General features: G+C 39.2%; 1 protein-coding gene across 4 annotated transcripts in view; it reads right to left on the bottom strand.

The window, feature by feature from the left end:
- SH2D4A (SH2 domain containing 4A) overlaps nucleotides 1-23050 on the bottom strand; it is an 81086-nt gene that overhangs the window by 13277 nt on the left and 44759 nt on the right. For 2 of the 4 annotated variants that reach the window (XM_008979200.5, XM_002756886.8), the window contains exons 5-8: nucleotides 20424-20504; nucleotides 16450-16561; nucleotides 13537-13747; nucleotides 4117-4247 (exon numbers count right to left, since the gene is read on the bottom strand). In XM_008979200.5, the coding sequence (XP_008977448.2) occupies nucleotides 4117-4247; nucleotides 13537-13747; nucleotides 16450-16561; nucleotides 20424-20504 (535 nt within the window). The remainder of the gene's footprint in view (nucleotides 1-4116; nucleotides 4248-13536; nucleotides 13748-16449; nucleotides 16562-20423; nucleotides 20505-23050) is intronic. The other 2 variants (XM_035270115.3, XM_035270116.3) reach the window with 1 other exon arrangement.

The raw sequence follows: 23050 nt of genomic DNA on the forward strand, positions 1-23050 counted from the left end.
TAAATGGTAGTTTCGGTTTTATAAGGTGAAAAGACTTCTGCAGATAAATGGTGATAATAGTTGTACAACTTTTTTTTTTTTTTTGAGGCAGGGTCTGGTACTGTCTTAAAAGCTGGAGTGCATAGCATGATCTTGGCTCACTGCAACCAACCTCTGCCTCCTAGACTCAAGCAATTCTCCTGCGTTAGACTCCCAGGAAGCTGGGACTACAGGCATGTGTCACCATGCCTGGCTATTTTTTTTTCCCCGTAGAGATGGTGTGTTGCCATGTTTGAGCTGCTGGTCTCTAACTCCTAGGCTCAAGGGATCCACCTGCCTTGGCCTCCCAAATTGCTGGGATTATAGGAGGCAGCCACCATACACGGCCAGTTGTACAATATTATGGATGTATTTAACACTGAACGGTACCCTTAAAAACAGTTATCCCAGGAGTTCGAGACCAGCCTGGCCAACATGGTGAAACCCCCATCTCTACTAAAAACATACAAATTAGCCAGGTGTGGTGGCAAGAGCCTATAATCCCAAGATACTCAGGAAGGCTAAGGCACAAGAATCACTTGAACCTGGGAGGCGGAGGTTGCAGTGAGCCAAGATTCTGCCATTGCACTCTAACCTAGGCAACAAGAGCGAGACTGTTTCAGAAAAGAAAAAGGTTAAGGTGGTAAAGTTTATATAGTGTGCACTTTTATACAATAAAGTCTCCGTGCCTCATGTTATATGCAAAAATAAATTATGAGTGGATTATGCATGATACAACAAGCAAAAACTATAAAGGAAAAATAGCTAAATTTGACCTCATTGAAATGAAAAACTTCTCTCCCTAAAATGTGTCAAAAGACTTGAAACACAAGTCACAGATTAGGAGAAGATATATGAAACCCATATAATTGATGAAGGATCAGTATCCAGAATATATAAAATCTTATAGGTCAATATGAAAAATCAATTCACTAGAAAAATGGTCAAAAGATCTGTACAGGTAATTACAGACCTACTCATCCAACCAGTAAAATATGAGGCGCTCAATCTCACTATAAATTAGTACAAATTAAAATAAGAAAAAAAGTTAAGATTCCACTATGCACCCATAGAGTAAGGAAAAATGAAATCTGGCAATATCAAGATCTGGCAAGTGCATAGGGAAACAAATTCTCAAGTACAGCTGGTAGGAGTGTATATGGTATAATCAGTTTCATGGGCATTTAGCAATATGCAGGACAATTAAAGATGTATATATCCTACCTCCTAGTAATTCCACTTCTAGATATATATTCTGAAGAAATGATCATATATGTTTGCACTGAGACATGTTCAAGGATGTATACCACATCATTTTCTGTAATAGCACAAAAATTATAGCCAGTGTAGCAGAAGAGATGAATGATACATGTGTGTATTTTATATACGTATAAGGAAACACTATATGATAGGTAAAACTGAATGATCCTGGCTATATGTATAAACAAGGACAAATCCCAGTAACAATATTGGGAGAAAGCATTACAGTTAATATTATGCCATTTAAATATTAAACAAAATACTGTGTATTTTATTACAATATATATGTTTACAGCATAAAATATGGATGGAAATCATAGCTTCAGAAGAGCAGTTCACCCTTAGAGAAGGAACCAAGGAAAGGAAATGGGATCAAAAAGAAGAAAGGGGACCTCAACCTAAGGTTGTATGACAGATGGAAAGAAGACCTGGAGAGGTGACCAAGGCAGTGACCTCTTGGTGGCTTGCGATAGGTCTGGAGCAATAGGCTTCTGGAATAACTAAATCAAACTCATGAACACATCCATCACATAAAATACTTAGCATTTTTTCTGGCGAGAACATTGGAAATTTACTCTTTTGGCACTTTTGAAACATACAATACTCTATAAACTACTTTTACGATGCTGTGAAATAGAACGCTCTGTTCTCCCCTCCACTTCCCCTATGTTCCTTCTCTCCACTAATAGCCCAGCCACCTTCTTCCCAGCCACAAAGCCAGAAATCCAACAGTCTTCAATTCCTTTGCCTTCTGCTATCTACTCTAATGCTTATCTTAAGCTTAATTGAGAGAAAAAGATGAAAGTACAAAATTTTGTAGGGTGAAAAATTGAGCGACCAAAAGAGCATCTTATGAAGGGTAATTCTTGGTGGGTGTGACAAAGAAAAGAAGATGATAAGCCTATAAAGGGTTACCATCCGATCATTTCGGAACAGGTTTCCTGGTGATAAACAGTAATATTTCAAAGAGATAAGATGTGATGCACATTCTCTTTATTATGAAAATGTGAAACTGTATCTTCATGAAACTGAAAATAAAGATGTATACTGTGTGACTATGTCTTGCTTATTACATTATAATACAGTGTTTTTATTTTGCTTATGAGTCTGAAAAATGTGTAGAAGTGAAAATAAATAAGAATTCCACCTCAATAAGTTATTTGATGTAAAACTCGAGTCATATTTTGAACCAAAGTTCCAAGTGAATTTTTCGTCTGTCTTCCTAGCTTTCAGCCTTTCAAACAGAAATTGCTGTTAAAGTAGCAGCATTTTAATAACAAGCAACGTTTTCCATTTCTTACTCCCTGCTGTTAAAAGAAACAACTACCATCCTTATAATCAGAGATGACAGCATCTTTTGTCCAAAGACAGAGAAATTACAAAGTGGCTGATTTTCTCAGTGCTTATTCTAAAAAGGAAAGTAAGGCATTATCAGACAGCCGAGACAGCCACAGCTAATGCATAATTGGCCCGTGTTCTTTCTGTTCATCTTTGACACCATCATCTCTCTCCCAGTGTCTTAAAGCAGAAAGGAAGGAGGCTTGTGACTGGTCCTGGGGAGGAAAGGGGACTCCTCTGGGATGGACACTTAACAAACTCTGAATCACCAAAGAACGCATACTCCAAGGGAAGCCAGACAGTTCTGCTCTAACCTTCTGACCAATAGGCAGCCCTTTGGGAGAAAGCCTGTCACAGATAACTATTCCTTTTAGAAGGGTTTGCCATGCTGTGGGCTTGGGAGTTTACATGTGTGTGTGTGTACACAAACGATTCCCCTGCCTCAGCCTCCAAAGTACCTGAGACTACAGGTGCATGCCCCTACGCCAGGCTAATTTCTTGTATTTTAGTAGAGACGGGGTTTCATCATGCTGGCCAGGATGGTCTCAAACTCCTGACCTTCTACCCGCTTCCATCTCCCAAAGTGCTGGGATTACAGGCATGAGCCACTGCGCCCAGCCCTTTTTGAGGTATATTTATGTGAGATGATACTACAAGGAAAAATGCCTTACACATAATTCAAACCAAGACACCCTAAGGACAAACATACTCTGGGAGGGGGCTGTACTTTGAAGCACCTTTTGTTGTCCATATAAGCCAATTAGTGCAATTCAACCACAGACCTTATGAAAGTCAACTGAGGCAAGGAGCCACTCACTTTTCTTGAGATCCAAGAAACGGGGGTGTGTGAAGTGTCTGCTGGGTGGAAGAAGGGCTTGAATCAAGTTTCTTGGATCAAATACAGAAAATGTGTACTAACACCTGCTCTAGATCCGACCACCTCTGTCGCACACTCAATGACATGCTGGAAACAAGGGGTCAAAACCACAAAAGTTTTCACTGACAAGATCACAAAGTTCAACTCCTTCATTTGATAGACAGGGGAAATGAGGCTTAGATAAATCGGTTTGCTACAGAAAAAAACAATCATTTGCTCAAGGTTGCTCAGCCAGCATCCTGCCTAGCACATTCCAGCACCCGTAACCAAGTCTCCCTCGGTGGAAGGAGGATGTGGCCATTTGACAGAAGTCACATTCAAGCACCCTAGTGGTAAGCCACCAAGAATACTGCTTTTCCCTCCTGCCTGATGTGTTTTATTTGTGGTGACAACTCTGCCCACAGTGCATACAGCGCCCATGAATGCTGACTGCTTTCTAAACAGTCATGAGAATGCAGCTTACTGAGGAAGCTTTGAAAAACTGCTTTGTGAAAATAATCTGAAAGACTCTTTTTGGGCAGCACCAATAAATGGAAGCATTTATTCTGTCTCTCTTCCTAGTGGATTAGCACAGCTTCATCTGCCCTGAGACCAAGCTCCATTGAGGAAATTTCTCCACTTACCATGGAACCAGGGGGCTATAGTGTCTGAGGTTTTCTGGTAGCCTGCTCGAAGTGGTAGCTGCTCCTCTTTAAACCACCGGATGATGTCCTCTTGGGCAGAGCTGGATACCATCCTCGCCACTCCCTGATTTCTGTTATTTATAAAAATAGTTTTTCAAGTTAGACTTAATTTGAAAATAATGCCCTCAAAAATCATGTATTTGTATATACACACATATACATGCATATATATACACACACATGCATGTCTATTGACATGAGAGGTGTTTTATATATACAAATGTATATGCATATAAATATATACATAAATATATGCATGTGTGTGTGCATGTAGAGAAAGAATGGGAGGGAGAATACATTTCAAGATCTAATTAAATGACCTCAGCTAACAGGAGGCTGGACCCTCTACACACCACCATTATACAACTCCTCAAGGGCAGAAGAAGAAATATAAATCTGTTACTTGTGCTTCCAGTCTTAAAGGGCTAGTTATAGCAATGAGCCCCTGCTGTGTTAACACACAGATTTAAATTTGTTTTTGTAGGAATTGGAAGCTCCATTAACTCCCAATTAACATCTGAGAAAATAAGCATTAAAAAGCAAAATACACTTTTACCCCAGCACATTTTCCTGGAAAGCATGTACTTGCAAACAAAAGAAATCAAATGCAATAAGACGGATTTCTTTGCTAATGTTTGCATTATTTGATTTTCTCTTCTGTTTCCACTAACTTCCCTGACTTGATTTCTCCTCTTCCACACTTTGAGGACATTTAATTCTGCTAAAAAATATAAGTAAATATAAAGTAAAAGGAAGAAGAGTACTTGAAGTTTGGTAAGACAAAGATATAGGCAGCAGAATCATTTTGAAAGAGTCACTAGCAGAACTTTAGTTCTGGGTTGTAAGTCAATTTCTACTACAAAGAGTAACCTTGCAATGTAATAAACAAATCTCCAAGTCCTACTCAACAGCCTACTAATTTGGAGCAGAATTCAATTTAAACGCAACAGCACCATTGCAGTCAGGGAAGTATCCTGTCTATACAGGTATCTGCTGAGACACAAGCATCTATCTGAGCCAATGAGATGGGCTCTCCAGCCTCCCTCCCAAAGCAGATACTGAGCAGGTCCAATACCAGCTCCACCCCCTGCCACTGAAGTCAAGGAACTATCCATTCCATGCAGGGATCCACTAGGAGACCCACTTATCTGGGCCATTAAAACAGTCTTCTGTACTGGAGTCCCTGAACAGCTTTCCCACATAACCCCTGTACCCTGCTTGAGTTCTTCCTCGGGTCCATCAAGAAGGGAGAACTGCATAAATCACAGAGCCCTTGGGAGACTTGCAGCAAGCCTGGGCTTGGAGCGCCCTCTAGTGCTGTGTTCACAGGCCCAGGAAACAATAGTTGGCTTAGAATTTATGGAAGGCATTTTGAAAGACAGGCACAAATAAAGCCAGGCTGTGGAAAGTGGAATAAAAGCTTAATCTTTTAATGTGCAGATACTGTCACACATCCACAAGCATCAAGTCGATTCAGGGAAATATGATCTCACCAAATGTACAAAATAAGATACCAGAGGTCGAGCCTAAAATGATAGAGATGTGTGATCTCTGAATCAATTCAAAAGAGCTGTTTTAAGGAAGCTCAATAAACTGAGAAACAGCAGAGAATCAATTCAAAAAATTATCAGGGAAATTTAACAAAAAGATTGAAGTAATTTTAAAAATCAAATCCCGGAACTGAAAAATGCAATGAATAAAATGAAAAATGCAACTGAGGGTTTCAACAGCACAGTTGATCAAATGGAAGAAAGAATTAGCCAGAAGATGCGCTATTTGCAAACACACAGAGAATAAACAAGAAAAGAATGACATGAAGAAAGCTTATGGAGTCTGCAGGCCAGGATCAAAAGAGCAAATATTGGAGTTATTAAAGAGGGAATTCAAGAAAACAGAGTGGTTAAAAGCTTATGCAAATAAATAACAGAAAACATGCCAACCCTGGAAAAAAATTAATACCCAAGCACAGGAAGGTCAAAGGTCACCAATCAGATTCAACCTACATAAGACTACCCCAAAACATATTATAATCAAACCCTCAGAGTTCAAAGATTAAAAAAAAAAATCCTAAAAGCAGCTAAAGAAGCAAATAACATATAAGACAGATTCAGTACACCTGGCAGCAGACTCCTCAGCAGAAACCTTGCTGCCAGAAGGAAGTGAGATGATACATGCTGAGTACCGAAGGAAAAAAAAAACCTGCAACTGAGAAAGTATTCCTTCAGAAAGAGAGATGAAGACTGTCACCACCAAAAGCTGAGGGAATTTACCACTACTAGAGTTGTCCTGTAAGAAATGCTAAAAAAAGTTCTTCAAACATAAAAACGATGCTAACATGATTGTCATTCTAATACTATCATCATGATGTGTAAACCACTTATATCTCTAGTATTAGGATTAAAAAATGTACTATCAAAAATAACTGCAATACTTTGTTAAGTAATATCAAAAGGTAAATCATGATACCAAAAATACAAAATGTGAGGAGAGAATGGAGTTAAAGTGTAGTTTTTTGTTTCTTCACAAAGTTAAATTTGGAAGTCTCTAAAATAAGTTGTTATAGCTATAGAATGTTTTTTGTAAGTCTCATAGCAACCACAAAGCAAAAACCTATAACAGATACACCAAAAATAAAAAGCAAGGAACTAAAACATACTACTAGAGACAAGTGCCTAACCACAAATAAGACTATAAGAGAAGAAAGGAAGAAAGGATACAGGATAACTAGGAAAAAAAGAAAATAGTAGTACTAAGCCCTTACATATCAGTAACTACCTTGAATGTTAATGGATAAATTCTCCAATTAAAAGACACAGAGTGGCTAGATAGATAAAAATAAAACAAGACCAAATTATATGTTGCCTACAAGGGGCTAATTTCACCTGTAAGGACATGTAAAGACTGAAAGTCAAAGAATGGGAAAAAATGTTCTCTGCAAATGAAAACAAAAAGACAACAGGAGTAGCTATATTTGTATAATATAAAATAGACCTGAAGCTGAGAACTGTAAAAAGAGACAAAGTAGGCTAGTATACAATTATAAAGACTTCAACACAGCAAGAACAGTTATATATATAAACTCAATTAACATAGAACCACCTAAATTTAGAAAGCAAAAATATTAATAGGCCTCAATTGAGAAAGACTGCAATACAACAATAGCAGAGGACTTCAACACCCCACTTTCAACAATGAACAGATCACACTGACAAAAAATCAACAATCAGACCACACTCTAGAATGAATCTAATAGACATTTATAGACTATTCTACCAAGTAGATGCAGAATACACAATATCTCAACAGCAAATAGGATACTCTCCAGGAATATGTTAGGCCACAAAACAGTTCTTAAATTGTTTTAAGTTAAAACATATCAAGAAATCAATAATAGGAGGAAAACTAGAAACCGTACAAATATGTGGAAATTAACGTGCTCCTGAACAACCAATGGGTCAATAAATAAATTTCAAAAACTAAAACTTTTCTTTAGACAAATGAAAATGAAACCAACATACCAAATCCTATGGGACACAGCAAAAGCAGTTCTAAGTGACATTTTTTCCAATAAACACGTATATAAAAAAAAAGATCTCAAATAAGTAATTTTATTGTTGTAACACAAGAACTAGAAAAACAGGAACAAACTTGACCCAACATTAGTTGAAGGAAATACAATAAAGATCAGAGCATAAATAGATAAAATAGAGACTAAAGAACCATATAAAATATGAATGAAATTAAGTTTGTTTTTAAATAAAATTGACAAACATTAAGCTACACAAAGAAAAAAAGAGATGATTTATTTCATCTCAAATTAATCAGAGATGAAAAAGGACACATCACAACTGATAGCACAGAAATAAAAAGGCCACTAGAGATTATTATGAACAGCTATATGCCAACAAAATAGAAAACTTGGAAGTAGATCAATAAATTCCTAGAGACATAAAACCTACCAAAATTCTATCATAAACAGAAAACTTAACAGACCAATAATGAGTAAGGAAATTGAATCATTAATAAATTGTTCTATCAAGAAAAGCCCAGGACCTGATGGATTCACTACCAAATCCTATTAATCATTTAAAGAAATACTAATACCAATTCTTCTCTAACTATTTCAAAAAACTGAAGTTGGAGGAATTTCTCCAAACTTATTCTATGAGGTCAGCATTACCTTGATATCAAAACCAAAGACACAAGAAAAAAGAAATCTAGAGCCAATATTCATGATGGTGATGAACACGGATACAAAAATCCTCAATAATATACTTCAAATCCAACAGCACATCAAAATCATCATTGGCCATGATCAAGGGAAATTCATCTCAGGGATGCCAAGATGGCTCGACATACACCCATCAGTACATGTGACACATCACATTAACAGAATGGAAGACAAAGACCACAGGATCATCTCAATAGACACAGGTAAAGGTAAAGCATTTGATAAAATGCAATATCCCTTCATGATAACACTTTAAACACATTAGGTATAGAAGGAATGTACCTCAACCCAATAAAGGTCATATATGACAAAATGACAGCTAACATGCTGAAAGAAGAAAAATGGAAAGTTTTTCCTTTAAAACTTGGAACTAAACAAGAATGTTCACTTTTATCACTACTATTCAACATAGTACTGAAAGTCCTAGCCAGAGAAATGAGTCAAGAGAAAGCAATGAAATGCATGCAAGTTGGAAAAGAGGAACTCAAATTGTCTGTTTACAGATGACTTGTTCCTACATACAGAAAACCCTAAAAGCTCCACCAGAAAGCTCTTAGTCCTGATAAAACATTCAGGGAAGTTGCAGGATATAAAGTAAACTTAGAAAAATCAGTAGAATTTCTATACATCAACAATGGACAAGCTGAAAAAAAACAAAAAGAAGAAAGCAATTTTATTTACAGTCGCAAAATAAAATAAAAACTAGGAATAAATTTAACCAAGGAGGTAAAATGTCTTTACAAGAAAAACTATAAAACACTAACGAAAGGAAAAAGAAATATAGACATCCCATGTCCATGGATTAGAAAGATTAATGTTGTCAAAATGGCTGTACTACCCAAAGAGATCTATAGATTCAAACCAATCCCTATCCAAATACCAATGATAGTTTTCACAAAAATAGAAAAAAGCTTAAAAAATTTGTATAGAACCATAAAAGACTACTACAAATTGCTATTTGTAGCATAAGGAACAAAGCTGGGAGGCATCACACTAAATGACTTTAAAATATACTCCAAGTGTAGTCATCCAAACAGCATGGTACTGACATAAAAATACACATATAAACAAGAAACAAAATAGAGAACCCAGAAATAAATCCACACATTTACAGTCAACTGATTTTCAACAAAAGCACCAGGAACACATACTGGAGAAAGGACAGTCTCTTCAATAAATGGCACTGAGAAAACTAGATAGTGAAATGTAGAAGAATGAAACTACCCACTCCTGCTATGTGGAAACATCAGCTCAAAATGGATTAAAGACTTGAATGTACAAGACCATGAAGCTACTAGAAGAAAATATTGGGGAAACACTTCAGGACATCAATCTAATTTGTTTGTAGAGATGAGTGTCTCTCTATGTTATCCAGGCTTGTCCGGAACTCCTGGCCTCAAGCAATCCTCCCACCCTGGCCTCCCAAAGTGCGAGGATTACAGATGTGAGCTACCATGTGTAGCCCCAGACTTTTAAAAAAACAGCACCTCAAAAGCACAGGCAACCAAAGAAAAATAGACAAATGGGATTATATCAAGCCAAAAAGATTCTGCCACAGCAAAGGAAACAGTCAAGAGTAAAGAGACAAGTTACAGAATGGGAGAAAATATTCCTAAATGTATCTGTCAAAGCATTAATAGAGGAACTCAAACTCAATAGCAAAACAAACCACAAATAATCCAAATAAGAAAAAAACCTCAATAGGCATTTCTCAAAAGAAGACATACGAATGACCAACAGGTATATGAAAAAAATGCTCAGCACCACTAATCAGGGAAATGCACAGCAAAACCACAATATCACCTCATCCAGTTTTGTATTTTTGGTCATTATCTAAAAGGCAAAAACAAAAACAAATGCTGGTGAGGATCCAGAAAAAGGAGAACTCTTATAACCTGTTGGTAGGAATATAAATTAGTATACCATTATAGACAACGGTATGAAGTGTCTCAAAAACTTAAAAATAGAATAAAAGCTCCAACAATTCCAGTACTAGGCATATGTTGAAAGGAAACAAAATCAGTATATCAAAGAGACGTTTGCACTCCCATGTTCACTGCAGCACTCTTCGCAATAGCCAAGCTATGGAATCAACCTAAGTGTCCCACAATTAATGCATCAAGAAAATGTGGTATATATACACAATGGAGTATTATTCAGACATAAAAACAATAATATCCTGTCATTTGCCATAAAAAAAAATTGTTGGTGAGAATCTGGAAAAAAGAGAACTCTCATAGCCTGCTGGGAGGAATATAAATTTGTATACCATTATAGACGAGGGTATGAAGTTTCTCAAAACAATTAAAAAGAGAACAAAAGATCCATAAAAAGAACAATATCCTGTCATTTGCAACAAAATGGACGAACCTAGAGGACCTTATTAAGTGAAATAAGCCAAACACAGAAGGACAAACACTGCATGATCTCACTCATACGTGGAATCAAAGTTGATCTTACACAAGAGTAGAAGAGTGGTTAGCAGGGGCTACAGAGAGCAGTGGGGATGGTAAACAGGAGAGGGTGGTCAACTGGCGCCAAGTGACAGTGAGACAGGAGAAATAAGTTCTGCTGCTCTACTGCACAGCAGGATGACCACAGTCAACAGTAATGCACTGCATACGTCAAAACAGCCAAGAGAGAGGATTTTGAATGTTCTCACCACAAATAAATTTCAGTGTTTGAGGTGATGGATATGGGAAGTATCCTGATTTGATCATTACACAATGTATATATGTATCAAAACATCACATTGTATCCCATAAATATATACAATTATTGTGTGCCAATTAACAACAAAATACAATTTATGAAAAACAACCCCCACAAAAAAGTTTGGGTGTACTAGAATTTCTTGTAATGAATAAATTTATGGTTCTTTATGCTTTTTATAACATGCGCTTATGAGTTACATGTGACATGTCAGTTATACATATATAGAGGTACATATGCATATATGTGTATATATCTTCAGAGCCTTTTGGAGAAAATATCCTATGATATGTGACTTCCCTGGGAAGCAGACACTGCACACACCAAGTTATATTATAAATTCTCTTACTAGCTTCCTAATTAGGCTCTTTTTTGGAAAGTCCTTGGAGATTGAGCAAAACTCCTGAGACACTGGAGGAACCGGTCGCTTTTCCTGGGGTGGCTTCGAGGTGACCTCTACCATTCCTGTGCCAAGTCCCAGCCCTAAAACCACCCAGTCTGACTCATAAGAAGCACTTTATGCAGCATCTTAAGTTGGAAAAGATGAGCTGAGAGCAGCTGAAAACAAGAATTGCCCTTTTTAGTAGAGCACTTTCATTGCTATCAAATACATTGTGCTTTAAGAATGCTGTGGGAAAGGGACATCTACAAGTCATGTTTCCACGCTACCCTTGGAAGAGACGGAGAACAGGAGTTAGCTGCAAAAACATCCCTGCTGAGGCTCTGTTGCCACCATGCACACAAACAAGCTCCAGCACTGAGAGGGCCACATGCACCTTTATCACTTGTTCACACAATTGAAGGGACTCCTATTTCCTGACTACATTTCTTGCTTTGCTGTCGATCAGAAAATAATCATTCCCCAAACCATCACTTTAATTATTTCTGCTTACTTCACTGAACAGTTCCATGTTGGTCCCCACTTCCCAAAATGGAACTTTCCAGTGGAGTAAGTAGAAATAATAATAGCAAAGAAAAGGGGCCGCCTTTGTGTTTCCCCTGAGGTCATCATTCCAGTTTAAAGAAAACCTTGAAGATAACTACTGACTCCAAGCAGAGGGAGATTTTTTTCATTTCTCCATAATCTTAGCAGAGAAATATTTCTAGTTTTTTTAGTTTTTACTTCAGAAGGCAAGGCTTCAGACATTTCTGCTTCTATCAATATTTGATTTTAATACTTCTTTGTAAATCCTAGGATGTTAAAAATAAAATAAGATCAATAACCAGAAAAAAAATTTATAATCAGCAAACATAAGGGATGGGGGTTTCTGTAATAGCATCACTGCACTATTCTGCAGAGATTTTCCAGAACAAATGGTTCTTCCTAATTCTTCCACAGCCTAAGAGACAATAGCATCACCACCACCAAATAGACAATTCATTTAAAAAAAAAAAAAAAAAAAAGGAGCCTTTCCAAATTTTCGAAAGATAAACTTGGCTATTGTGGGAAGTGGAAAAGTCCCTCTAAAGTTTCCTTTCCTGTTAGAGAATAAGTTTGCTAATAACCCTTTATTAAGCCCTATCCTATGTACCTGTTAGACATGCTTATAGGAATGTAGTATATTCTATGTCCTTGTATTTTAAGATATCTGTGCTAGATGTGCTCACAGGCATGTCCCAGCTGGTAGCCTATGCCCCTTACCTGTTTAAAAAAGTTTTCAGTTGTTAGCCAATCCAGTTTTAGTTTGGATTGTGAAGTCTGGCTCCAACCAACAGAGATCAGACACAGCAGTAAAGACAACCACAAATGCATAAGAGATAAATATGTCTGCTTTCCTTTGTTCATTGTACTCTCGTGGCAAGAAGGCTAGTGAGGGTACCCTTTCTGCAGTACAGGAAGTAAAAAAGTAAAAATTGCTTTGCTGAGAGATCCATTGTCTCAGTGCTATTTTTCTTTGCAGCACCAAGCATCTGTTTCCAACAGCTATGTGTCCCAGAATGAGAATTACATCAAACCTTCAATCCTTGGCAGTGAAAACGTAGTCTTACTAATGACATGAAAGTCAGCAAGCCTTTGGGTTCCTACTTTGATTGTCATTGACTAAGGGTGACCTTGGGCATCAGTGAAATCCCCCCTTGCTTCCTCTTCTCCCCTCACTGGCTTGCCAGCTGCCTCTGGGTGGAAAAGGGGAGAGTGGGGTGGGGACACAGGAAGTTCTCTAACTCCATGCACGGCTTTACTATTTCACTGGGTATGCTAAATATAACACCTACGGATGTTTGACAGCTAAGAAGGGGAGGAGCGCCCGACCAGATAACCCAGGAAGAAGGCGTAGACGTCAGCCTGAGCTTACACAGGCTGCCAGTTGACCTCCCACACCCTATGGCAGCTCATACAATTCATCCTAATTTCAATGCTTACTCAAAGCCCATTGCAATGCTTAGGCCTAAAGCCATCTATTTGTTTGGCTTCTTACCTAAGAGGTTTTGGAGGATACGCTCCTGGGTTTAGGAACTGAGGCTTCGGTGGAAGGGGAGGTCTTTTTGGTTTCTGCGGAGCATGCAGGGGGCTTTGCAACCTCTCACCGCCTCTTCCTTTCTGGGCCCCGAGCGATAACCTCTTGTAGTCTTCTCGTGCTTGTTTAGCCAAGGAGCGTCTCTTCTCATCAGCTGCTTTGGATTTTCGCACTAGAAAAACAACAGGGTTGGAGAACATCCTCATCAGCCCCCAGAGCAGGTGAGAAGGCTCAGCATTGCACAACAGGCAGCAGCGCAGGTTACCAGCAGTTTGTGATCTGCTTATAATGAGGAACACTCATTATCAACACCTATGATCCAGGTCATTAGGACTTGCCCAGCGTTCACCGCAGGATTCCTCTCTTCATATGGGAGTTTGGGGATTTTCTGAGAGGGAGAGAAAAGGAAGAGGAGGAAGAAGGGATGAGAGAAGTATCAAAAGTGTGCAAGAATTTCCTGCAGTTGATAAGATCAGAGGAGTCCCTGCCTGAGCAAGGGTTCAAAGTGGCAAGGGTGCTGAGTAATAAGAGGCACTTGTCACTTCCTGCATAGACTCATGTTCAGATGCAGTGTGCCTGACTTGCTAGCAAAGATCTGGACTATTCAGTGGCATGGGGCTGTGCATAGGGTGAAGGAGCAGGAAGTGGGATAGAATGAGAATGAGCCCAACAGATAAAAAAATTAAAGAGATGCTTAACCACAGATAACTGTAGAACACATTAGAACACGAAGAAGTACCCCAAGCCTGCCTTTTAAAATTATAGTCACTCATCACTTAATGACAGGAACATGTTCTGAGAAATGCGTCCTGAGGCGAATGTAACCCAAAAGTATTTGTGTATCTAAACACCCCCAATATAAGGCTGGGCACAGTGGCTCATGCCTGTAATCCCAGCACTTTGGGAAGTCAAGGCACATGGATCACCTGAGGTCAGGAGTTTGAGACCAGCCTGGCCAACATGGCAAAACCCTGACTCTACTAAAAGTACAAAAAGTTAGCCAGGCATGGTAGCAGTCGCCTCTAATTCCAGCTATTCAGGAGGCTGAAGCAGGAGAATCTCTTGAAAGCAGGAGGCAGAGGTTGCAGTGAGCCGAGATCACGCCATTGCACTCCAGCCTGGGGAACAAGAGCAGAAACTCCATCTCAAAAAATAAAAAATGAAAAAACTACCCCCAACGTAGCAAAGGTATAGTAAAAATATAGTATAGAGGACAAAAAAATGATGCAGCTATATAGGGTACTTACCAGGACTGGAAGATGCTCTGGGTTGAGTCAGTGAGTGAGTGCTCAATGAATGCTAAGGCCTAGGACATTACTATACATGAATGTAGACTTTATAAACACTTTATACTTGGGCTATACTACATTAATAAAATGTATTAAAAATATCTTTATTTTAAAAATATATGCAACCTATTATTTTGTGTCTTTTTTTTTTTTTTTTTTTTTTTGAGACTGAATCTCAATCTGTTGCCCAAGCTGAAGCACAGTAGTATGATCTTGGCTCACTGCAACCTCTACCTCCCAGGTTCAAGCGATTTTCCTGCCTCCGCCTCCTTAGTAGCTCGGACTACAGGTGTGCCCCACCACACCCAGCTAGTTTTTGTATTTTTAGTAGAGATGCGGCTTCACCACGATGGCTAGGCTGGTCTGGAACTTGCGACCTCAAGTGATCGACCCAGCTTAGCCTCCCAAAAGGCTGAGATTACAGGAGGGAGTCACAGCACTTGGCCTAAAAAATATATACAACCCATCGTTGGCCAAAACATCATTATACAGCACATGACTACTTTGCAAAACAGTTTTTTGTTGTAGCAATGAGACTCTAATGCAGAATGAAAAAGTAATTTTTATTGAGTATATTTACTCTTCAGGCATTATTGGTCAAATCCTGTTATGTTTGACTTCAAAGAGATACCCAAAATATTCCCTTATACTAGGATTTCACTGCATAGTACAAAGAGGCCACTGGATCTTGCGAATATTTTTATTTCACAGACATTGTCATTTAAATGGCATTGGCTGTAATGGGATTGCAGATCAATTTAGGATCGCAACATCCTGCAAATGCAGCCACACCTGTGTTCTTCCTCAAGCTGCCTCAGGATGATCCAGCAGTTCAGACTTCTCTGAGTCAGACTGAAACACTACTTCTTTCTCAAACCTAATTCTTCTAGCATTCTGGAGCATCCTCTGCTCTGCCATGGGCTTCTTCTTATCCTGTAAGTTTTCTCACTGGCTCTGCTAACTGAAAAAGGAGTCAGGGCTGGAGCACAGGCAGGAGCAGGATGCTAACACACCCAGCCTGGCATTCCTGTGTGCTTCTTATTACAAAGTCAAAATGTATTCTCTATCCAAAATTTAGGGGAAAAATCCAAAAACACTCTTAAATTACAAGAAAAACTTTCAAATAAATAATCTTCAATCTCGCCTCTCCAAGAAAACGAATGTTTACATGTTATTATAATAACCTTCCAATTCTTTTCCTTCAGATACTTAGACATTTCTAAATAGTGGAGCTTTTCATCCTATTTCGTGGTGTTTTTTTCTTCTCCAAGCGAATGAAATGTAAACAAATACAGTCTAAGATCATTAAATGCTCTTCCAAAACGTATTTTCCATAGCTATACCTCATGCTATTTGACAAATTACATCACACTTTTAGTGATACAGAATGAATGAAGAACCAGTCTGCTGTTCAAAAGTAGCTTGTAAGCATATGAGTAATAAGTTAGTAATAACATTTGAGTGGTAACTTACTGTGGGTATCTCTCAACAACCCACATTAAGTGCTTTCTAGATTGATCACATTGTTAAGTGAGAGAATCAGCTGAGAGCCTGGAAGTTGCTACAGAGACCTCTGGGTACTCACGAGATGCCTGCCATTCGGAGTCTTCTTTCCAGCTCTTACAAATCTGCTTCGTTCTCTCTTCATCTATTTCATTTATTTCTTCATCTTGTTTTTTCTTCATGGATTCTTTCTTCTGTTAAACAAAACAAAACAAAAAAACAGAAACAAGCCTTGGTGACAAAATCCAGCAGTTTCATGAAGACGTGGGTACCCAGCACACCTGATTTCTATTTAACTCTCTAGTCCACCAGGGAGGATTAAGTGTGGACTTTAGAGTCAGCAAGACCTGAAGCTGGAGTGAACGTTGCTAGCTAGCTGTGTAACTCGAGGGCTGATAACTGAACCTCTCTCAGGCTGTTTCCCCATAAGTAAGATGAGAAAAAAAAATTCATAGGGCTATATTGAGGATTACATAACTTTAGAAGTGCCTGGCACAGTGTGTAACATATAGAATAAAAAAATATTATTTTTCCTCAGACACAGTACTTAGCTGCTTCAAACTGATTCCCTGAAGAAGGATGTAAGTACACTGTTTCACTGAAGCAGCATCAACCTACCTTATAGCAGCTGACAGGCTCCACAGAAGAAATGCACATTCCCAGAGCAATCTCAACTGCATCTCTCCCTGCCCTCAAATCATGTGTCTGAAAATGTGGCACATACTACATGATTTAAGGTGGTTCAATAGAAATACTTTTTTTTTTTTTTTTAAGACAGCATCTCACTCCGTCGCCCAGGCTGGAGTGCAGTGGCACATTCTCGGCTCACTGCAACCTCCACCTCCCAGGTTCAAGCAATTTTCCTGCCTTGGCCTCCCGAGTAGCTGGGATTACAAGCACACACCACCACACTTGGCTAACTTTTGTATTTTTTTTGAAGAGATGGGTTTTCACCATGTCAGCCAGGCTAGTCTGGAACTCCTGACTTCAAGCAATCCACCCCCTCAAACTCCCAAAGTGCTGGGATTAAAGGTGTGAGCCACCACACCTGGCCAGAATATGTATTTTTTTTTGGCTTAAAAAAAAAAGAAAAATAGTTTTTTAAAGCCCCTTTTGAGAAGGAAAAATATAATAAAAGAAATGTGAATATTCCTTTAGAAGGATAATTTGGTTTTTTGAAAAACTGTGATAAAATTCCACATAACAAAATTTACCACCTTACCCATTTTTAAGTATACTATTTTCTGGCATGGGAAATCATTTTAAAGTAAAGAGAAATGAACAAACCAATCACTTAGACCTGAAAGGTACTTTATTTGGACATAACCTTCTGAGTGTTCACAAGATGACTGAATTTACAATGCGGTGGACTAATAAGAAGCCTTGGTTAGCTAAGTAATAAAACAAACTGAAAGGGCCAGGAAGGGCTGCTGGGCTCCCCCTCTCTATTACAAGTGACAGGTTTTTTTTCTTTTGAGCTTTCCTATAGAAATAGAAAGACTTCCTTGCTGTTAAGTTATGTAACCACAACTTAAAAATATAAACCTTAATATCATGGAACTTGTGGGCAGTCATAATTCACAGTCCATGTAATGATCATTCATAAATTGTGCTTCACCGTAGATGTAACTAAATTTTTGTGCATTTTCTGTTTTCATTTTCTTCCTTAACATTGTTTTCCTGCCTACAGCGAAGCTCCTTTTGTTTGCCACCATTTTCAAATCCAAAGGACAGCTTTGATGTTTGAAAACACTGTTAAAATTTGCCATCCTTTGAGTGAAGCTGTTTGCAAGCCCAAGGTACATAAAAGTGCTGCTAGCAATTTCTGAGCTTAAACAGAAAAAACTTAAAAGTGGAGCTTTGTTCATCCTTCCACATACATACGTGTTTATTTTTAAATGATTAGGAAACATAATGAAAACATCAAACTATGATCATCACGGATATTGTTGCTGGGGATAAGCAAGAAGTTTAGAACATGAGTCTACTTAAGAAAAAATAACAACAGATGTAGTATTTGGTTGATGTTACTCAAATATCTAAGAGTGCTATATTTGGTAAATCTACCCCTTCAATCTACATGTAATTATGTACAGGCACAGTGAAAACGAAGAAAAATCAATGAGTTTCACAGAGTAATAGCAGATGAGATCTGGCCCTGACTACCATATTTATTCAAGAAAGCTAGAAAACTTAAGGAACTTGTCCTGAGTCTCTCAAAGAATTTTGCTTTTAGCAAAATCTCTACGGTTTACTTTCTCTATTCAGAAGACCATCATTTCCTCTTCAGCAGTGTTTTGCTAGAAGCATGTTGGTCCAGGACTCAGGACTGTGAGCCAGGCATGGGGAAATCCAGGTGAAGGCTTGGAGTGGAGGGACAGAGGGACCGAGGCTGGACACTAGTCCAGATGCCCAGGGTGAAAGGTATGGAGACCTAGATTTGTGATGCGGGCTGTGAAAATGTGCTCAGCTAACAGGACCAGAAAACAAGGCCATGCTGGGCCCATATAGAAAGCTGCTAGATCCATAGAGAAAGCTGCTGAACTCATACAGAAAGCCTCTTTTCCAGCCTGTTCATGGAAGCCCTTAGAGTGGCCCTCCACCAATTCCTTAATCGAAGCCTTACGTTCTCCCTCAAAGCAGAATGCCTCTGTTTTATCACCTTTGTTCTACAGAGAAGCTTAACAAGGTGGCTCATTCATTCTCTCGAAATATCAGCCTTTCCCTGCCCATGCTGTGTGAGGTCCTGCCTCTGTGTCTTTGACTTGCTGTTCCATCTGCCTGGAACAGACATCCACATGGCTCAGACATCCACATCACTCCTTCCCTCATTCCTTCAGGTCTCTGCTCCAATACTGCCTTCCCCGAGTGGCCTTCTCTGATGATGTGTCCCATCCCAGTTCCCATCCTCCCAGCATTCCTCAGTTCCCTCATACTCCTTCACTTTCCTCTGCAGAGCTTATGATCACCTGTTCTCATACGTATGTTCATTATCTCTCTCACCCATGAAGAATATAAGCTGCCTGAGGATGGGAATTTTATTTAATTTTTTTCATAAACTGTGTCTCCAACTCCCATAACAGTGCCTAGTATGTAGTTATAGACACTCAGTAAATGTTGCTGGGATGAATATACGATCCTTTGAATTCCTCGGCTCTCACCATTTAAAATAACATCGTGAGATCTAGGCAGAGTTAATGAAAATGTCCTTTAGATCCCCTAGTGCTGCTGTTTTAGAAAGAAGCATGTATTATATCAGCAGTATGCATACAGGACTACAGTTCCACAACTTCATCCTGATTTCTTGAAGCCTCAAAAAGGACCTATGTCCCTGCAAAGGAGTCATGGAATCCATGACATGGTCCACAGGAGCACAGGTCCCCAGGCGAATCTCCACCACAGCCCGATCTCAGGAACTATGTCTTCACAGGCTCACATCTTATGCTGCTTTTTCAGACTCTCTGTAGGTCAAATCCTACTACACCTTCCAAGTACCAGTCTATATGCCTCATTTATTTTGAGCAATTTATGACATGATAGCAAGCTCGTACAATGGAGGAAGCAGGGCTTGGCCTGGAGAAAGAATGTCACATCTGGACAGACGTGAGAGAGACCTGAGTGCCAGAAGGGGTTCCAGGCATGGTGGATGTGGGGGACACAGCAGCTGCTCACCCTCAAGGGACAGGTTCAAAAACAATGAGCACAGAAGTAATTCGATCTGAATTCACTCTTTCTGCCAAGTTTAATGCTCCATTTATCACTGTCTGAAATCAGTCCTTCCTGCATATCTGCAGCAGCCTGGGATGCCGCCTCTGTGTTAGATCTTCTGGGAGGAGTTTAGCTGATACATCTTGGCATCTGTTCTTTCCATGACATTCAAGACTTTCCGAACTCCAGATAAGCCGGTGAAGACGAACAACTGCGTTTGCAGCTTTTGGGACAGATTTCCCGTTCTGCTGCTTAATTTCATTTCTGCACAAAATTCATTAACTAGTGAAACATTAGTGGAAATGCCTAGGTACGCAGCCCCCACAGGACAGAAGGGAAGTCTTTTACCTGGTGAAATCCATATGCCTTCATACGATTGATTGAATCTGCCAACATTTGTTGAATATTTCTTGACGAACTGGAGGGTGACTAAAAATTAAACGAAACATATTTATGGCATTTGAGCTGGAGTGAAGTTTCATATGATAATCTGTCCATGTTTCCCTGATTTCAGCATTCCCTAATGCTGTCCCCACCCCCACAGCTTGATCACCCAAGGCTCCCACTGGCATCTGAGTTCCTGGGCTGATCCTGACTACAGCAACAGGCACGTGAATCCTCACTAACCCCACTCAGTAGGGCTTAGAAAGGATTGTTGGCCAAGAGCCAGGAGCTGGTAGTTCAGTGTGTCTTGCTCCCATCTAGTTGTCCCTGGAGAGTCCTGGGATCACTTCTAGACATCAACACTACCTCCTATTTAAATTCTCTTCTTGCTTAATCTCTGCATTCTCTACTTTAGTGCAGGCCAAAGAAATGCCTTAGTCTCCAGATTTAACTATATAATGCCTTGCAGACATGCCTGGAGCACCAGTTTGGTGCCTGGGAGCCCTGCCCAGCTTCCCTGCCTGGCACATTCCTCTCTTCCTGCCCTTATCACCCAGCATCTATGTTTCTTCTGTTCTACATGGATTTCCCATGAGGCATCTTCCCCAGTGGAGTTCACGGATTCGTTGCCTAGATTCCCTGGTGTCATTCCTGTCTGCCACAGGCCAATCCTCTGGCATAGCAAGTATGTCAGCAAATCACAATGGTTGCTTCTTAAGACACAGGCCCCCATCAGTCCCTGGCTGGAGTGCAGAGCCTAAGCTGAGTCCCAACATGGGTAGTCACATGCCCTGAGTGGCCAGATGATATGCCTACCCACAGCTCACATTATGTATCTACCTTGTGTCTGAGTTCATTTTGGCATAGATCGGAAATTATCAGCAAAATTTCAGCAAATGTTTGGTGCCATCATTCAGAAGGAGCACAGAGAATCATTACTATGCCATGTAATAAACCAGTGGCTTTCTCAATGATGCTTTTTTATCACAGTAGCTGGCACAAGGTTATCTCACTATACTGCACTTCCCAGATGCCCTAGCAGTTATCTTAACATAATGCAGGTGACAACTGGCATTTGCCATTTCTCCCCAGGCCCACTTAAAACCTACTTCACACACTTCTCCAGGCCACTTCTACCTTCCTTTGGGCTGGAATGGTGACAGCCATAGTGCTACTACTAATGAAAGCAGAACCACCAAAAGCCTAAGTCCCTGAATGACTGTGTGGAGCAGAGCCCTCCTGAACTAGAACACTTATTCTGGACTGCCATGAGACAAATAAATGAACTTCTATTGTATTTTTGGCCATGGCATTTGGATTCTATTTGTTTCAAAAGTTTAGCCTATCAGTTGCTGGTGGCATGTTTCAAACTCTCTGCTGAGGTTTTATAATTAATCATAGGCGGTGAGCTTAATGCTAATTCCACTAATGACCACTAATGAATATTGAAAGCCTATTATGACCCACACCATGTTAGTGTCTCAGTAAGTATTATTTTTACTCCACACAACATCTCTGACGGATGGGCAACATAATGCCCAATTTTCAAATGAGAAAACCAAATCTCCATGAGTTATGTAGCTTGTTCAGAACCAGACAGCTGGTTTGTGCCAGAGTTTATGCTTTTTCCACTATGTTGACATTGCAGTGATAAGAAAATGAGGTGTAGATTGACAGATTGTTTACATTTATTACTTGGCAAACTAATGAATCCTGTAGGTTTCACAATTGCTACTTACCATATTCTCATTTTAATATTATAAAAGGCTACTTTGCTCCTCTGCATCTAAAATTAGAACAGTAACCAGTTCTTCTATTTGTGAACAGGATAGAACTGTTCCCACAGGTTTCATGTAAGTGTGTCTGCTCAGAAGTCCAAGATGACTTTGAAAGTCTCTGAGTGTATTTCCACCACCAAAAGTGAGAGCTTTAAAAACAGGCCCAGTCTCCCTTTCTTTAATTATATAACATCTTTGGGGCATCATTTTGCAAAAAGGATTCATGTCTTATATTTGAAAATTAGGAGGCAGGTAATCCTTCTTTCTTAATATTCCCTTAAGTATTGAGGATACTGAGTTTCAAATATGTTATGCTTATTACTTGGCAAACTAATGAATCCTGTAGGTTTCACAAGTGCTACTTATCATATGCTCATTTTAATATTATAAAAGGATATTTCGCTGCTCTACATCTAAATAGAACAGATGAAGAGCAGCTATTCCAGAATAGGACAGATCTGGACCTGTGAAACTGGAGTTCTGGACCAAGGTTTTATAAGCAGCACTTTTTCTGTTCTTAGTCATTGAGCTTTTAAACACACTCTTAGTTGTTTCCTGAATTAGCATAAGGCTAATAGGCATCTGATGGTTATCCTCTAATCCATGTATTCAAAAGTGTTGTCTATTTTGTCAGTTTCCCCTCAGTCTCTTGCCAGTTACTGTTATCTGCATGGGTACAATGCTTTAGACATATTGCGTGAACATACACCATCCCTCAGTTATTCCTTCAACCAAACAGTTCATCTCATGTACACATGAACGATGTTTTTTTTTTTTTTACCACTTGCTTTCTTTAAATTATTTTACATTTTT

Source organism: Callithrix jacchus, chromosome 13 (assembly GCF_049354715.1).
Source record: "Callithrix jacchus isolate 240 chromosome 13, calJac240_pri, whole genome shotgun sequence".
NCBI classification, from domain to species: domain Eukaryota; kingdom Metazoa; phylum Chordata; class Mammalia; order Primates; family Cebidae; genus Callithrix; species Callithrix jacchus.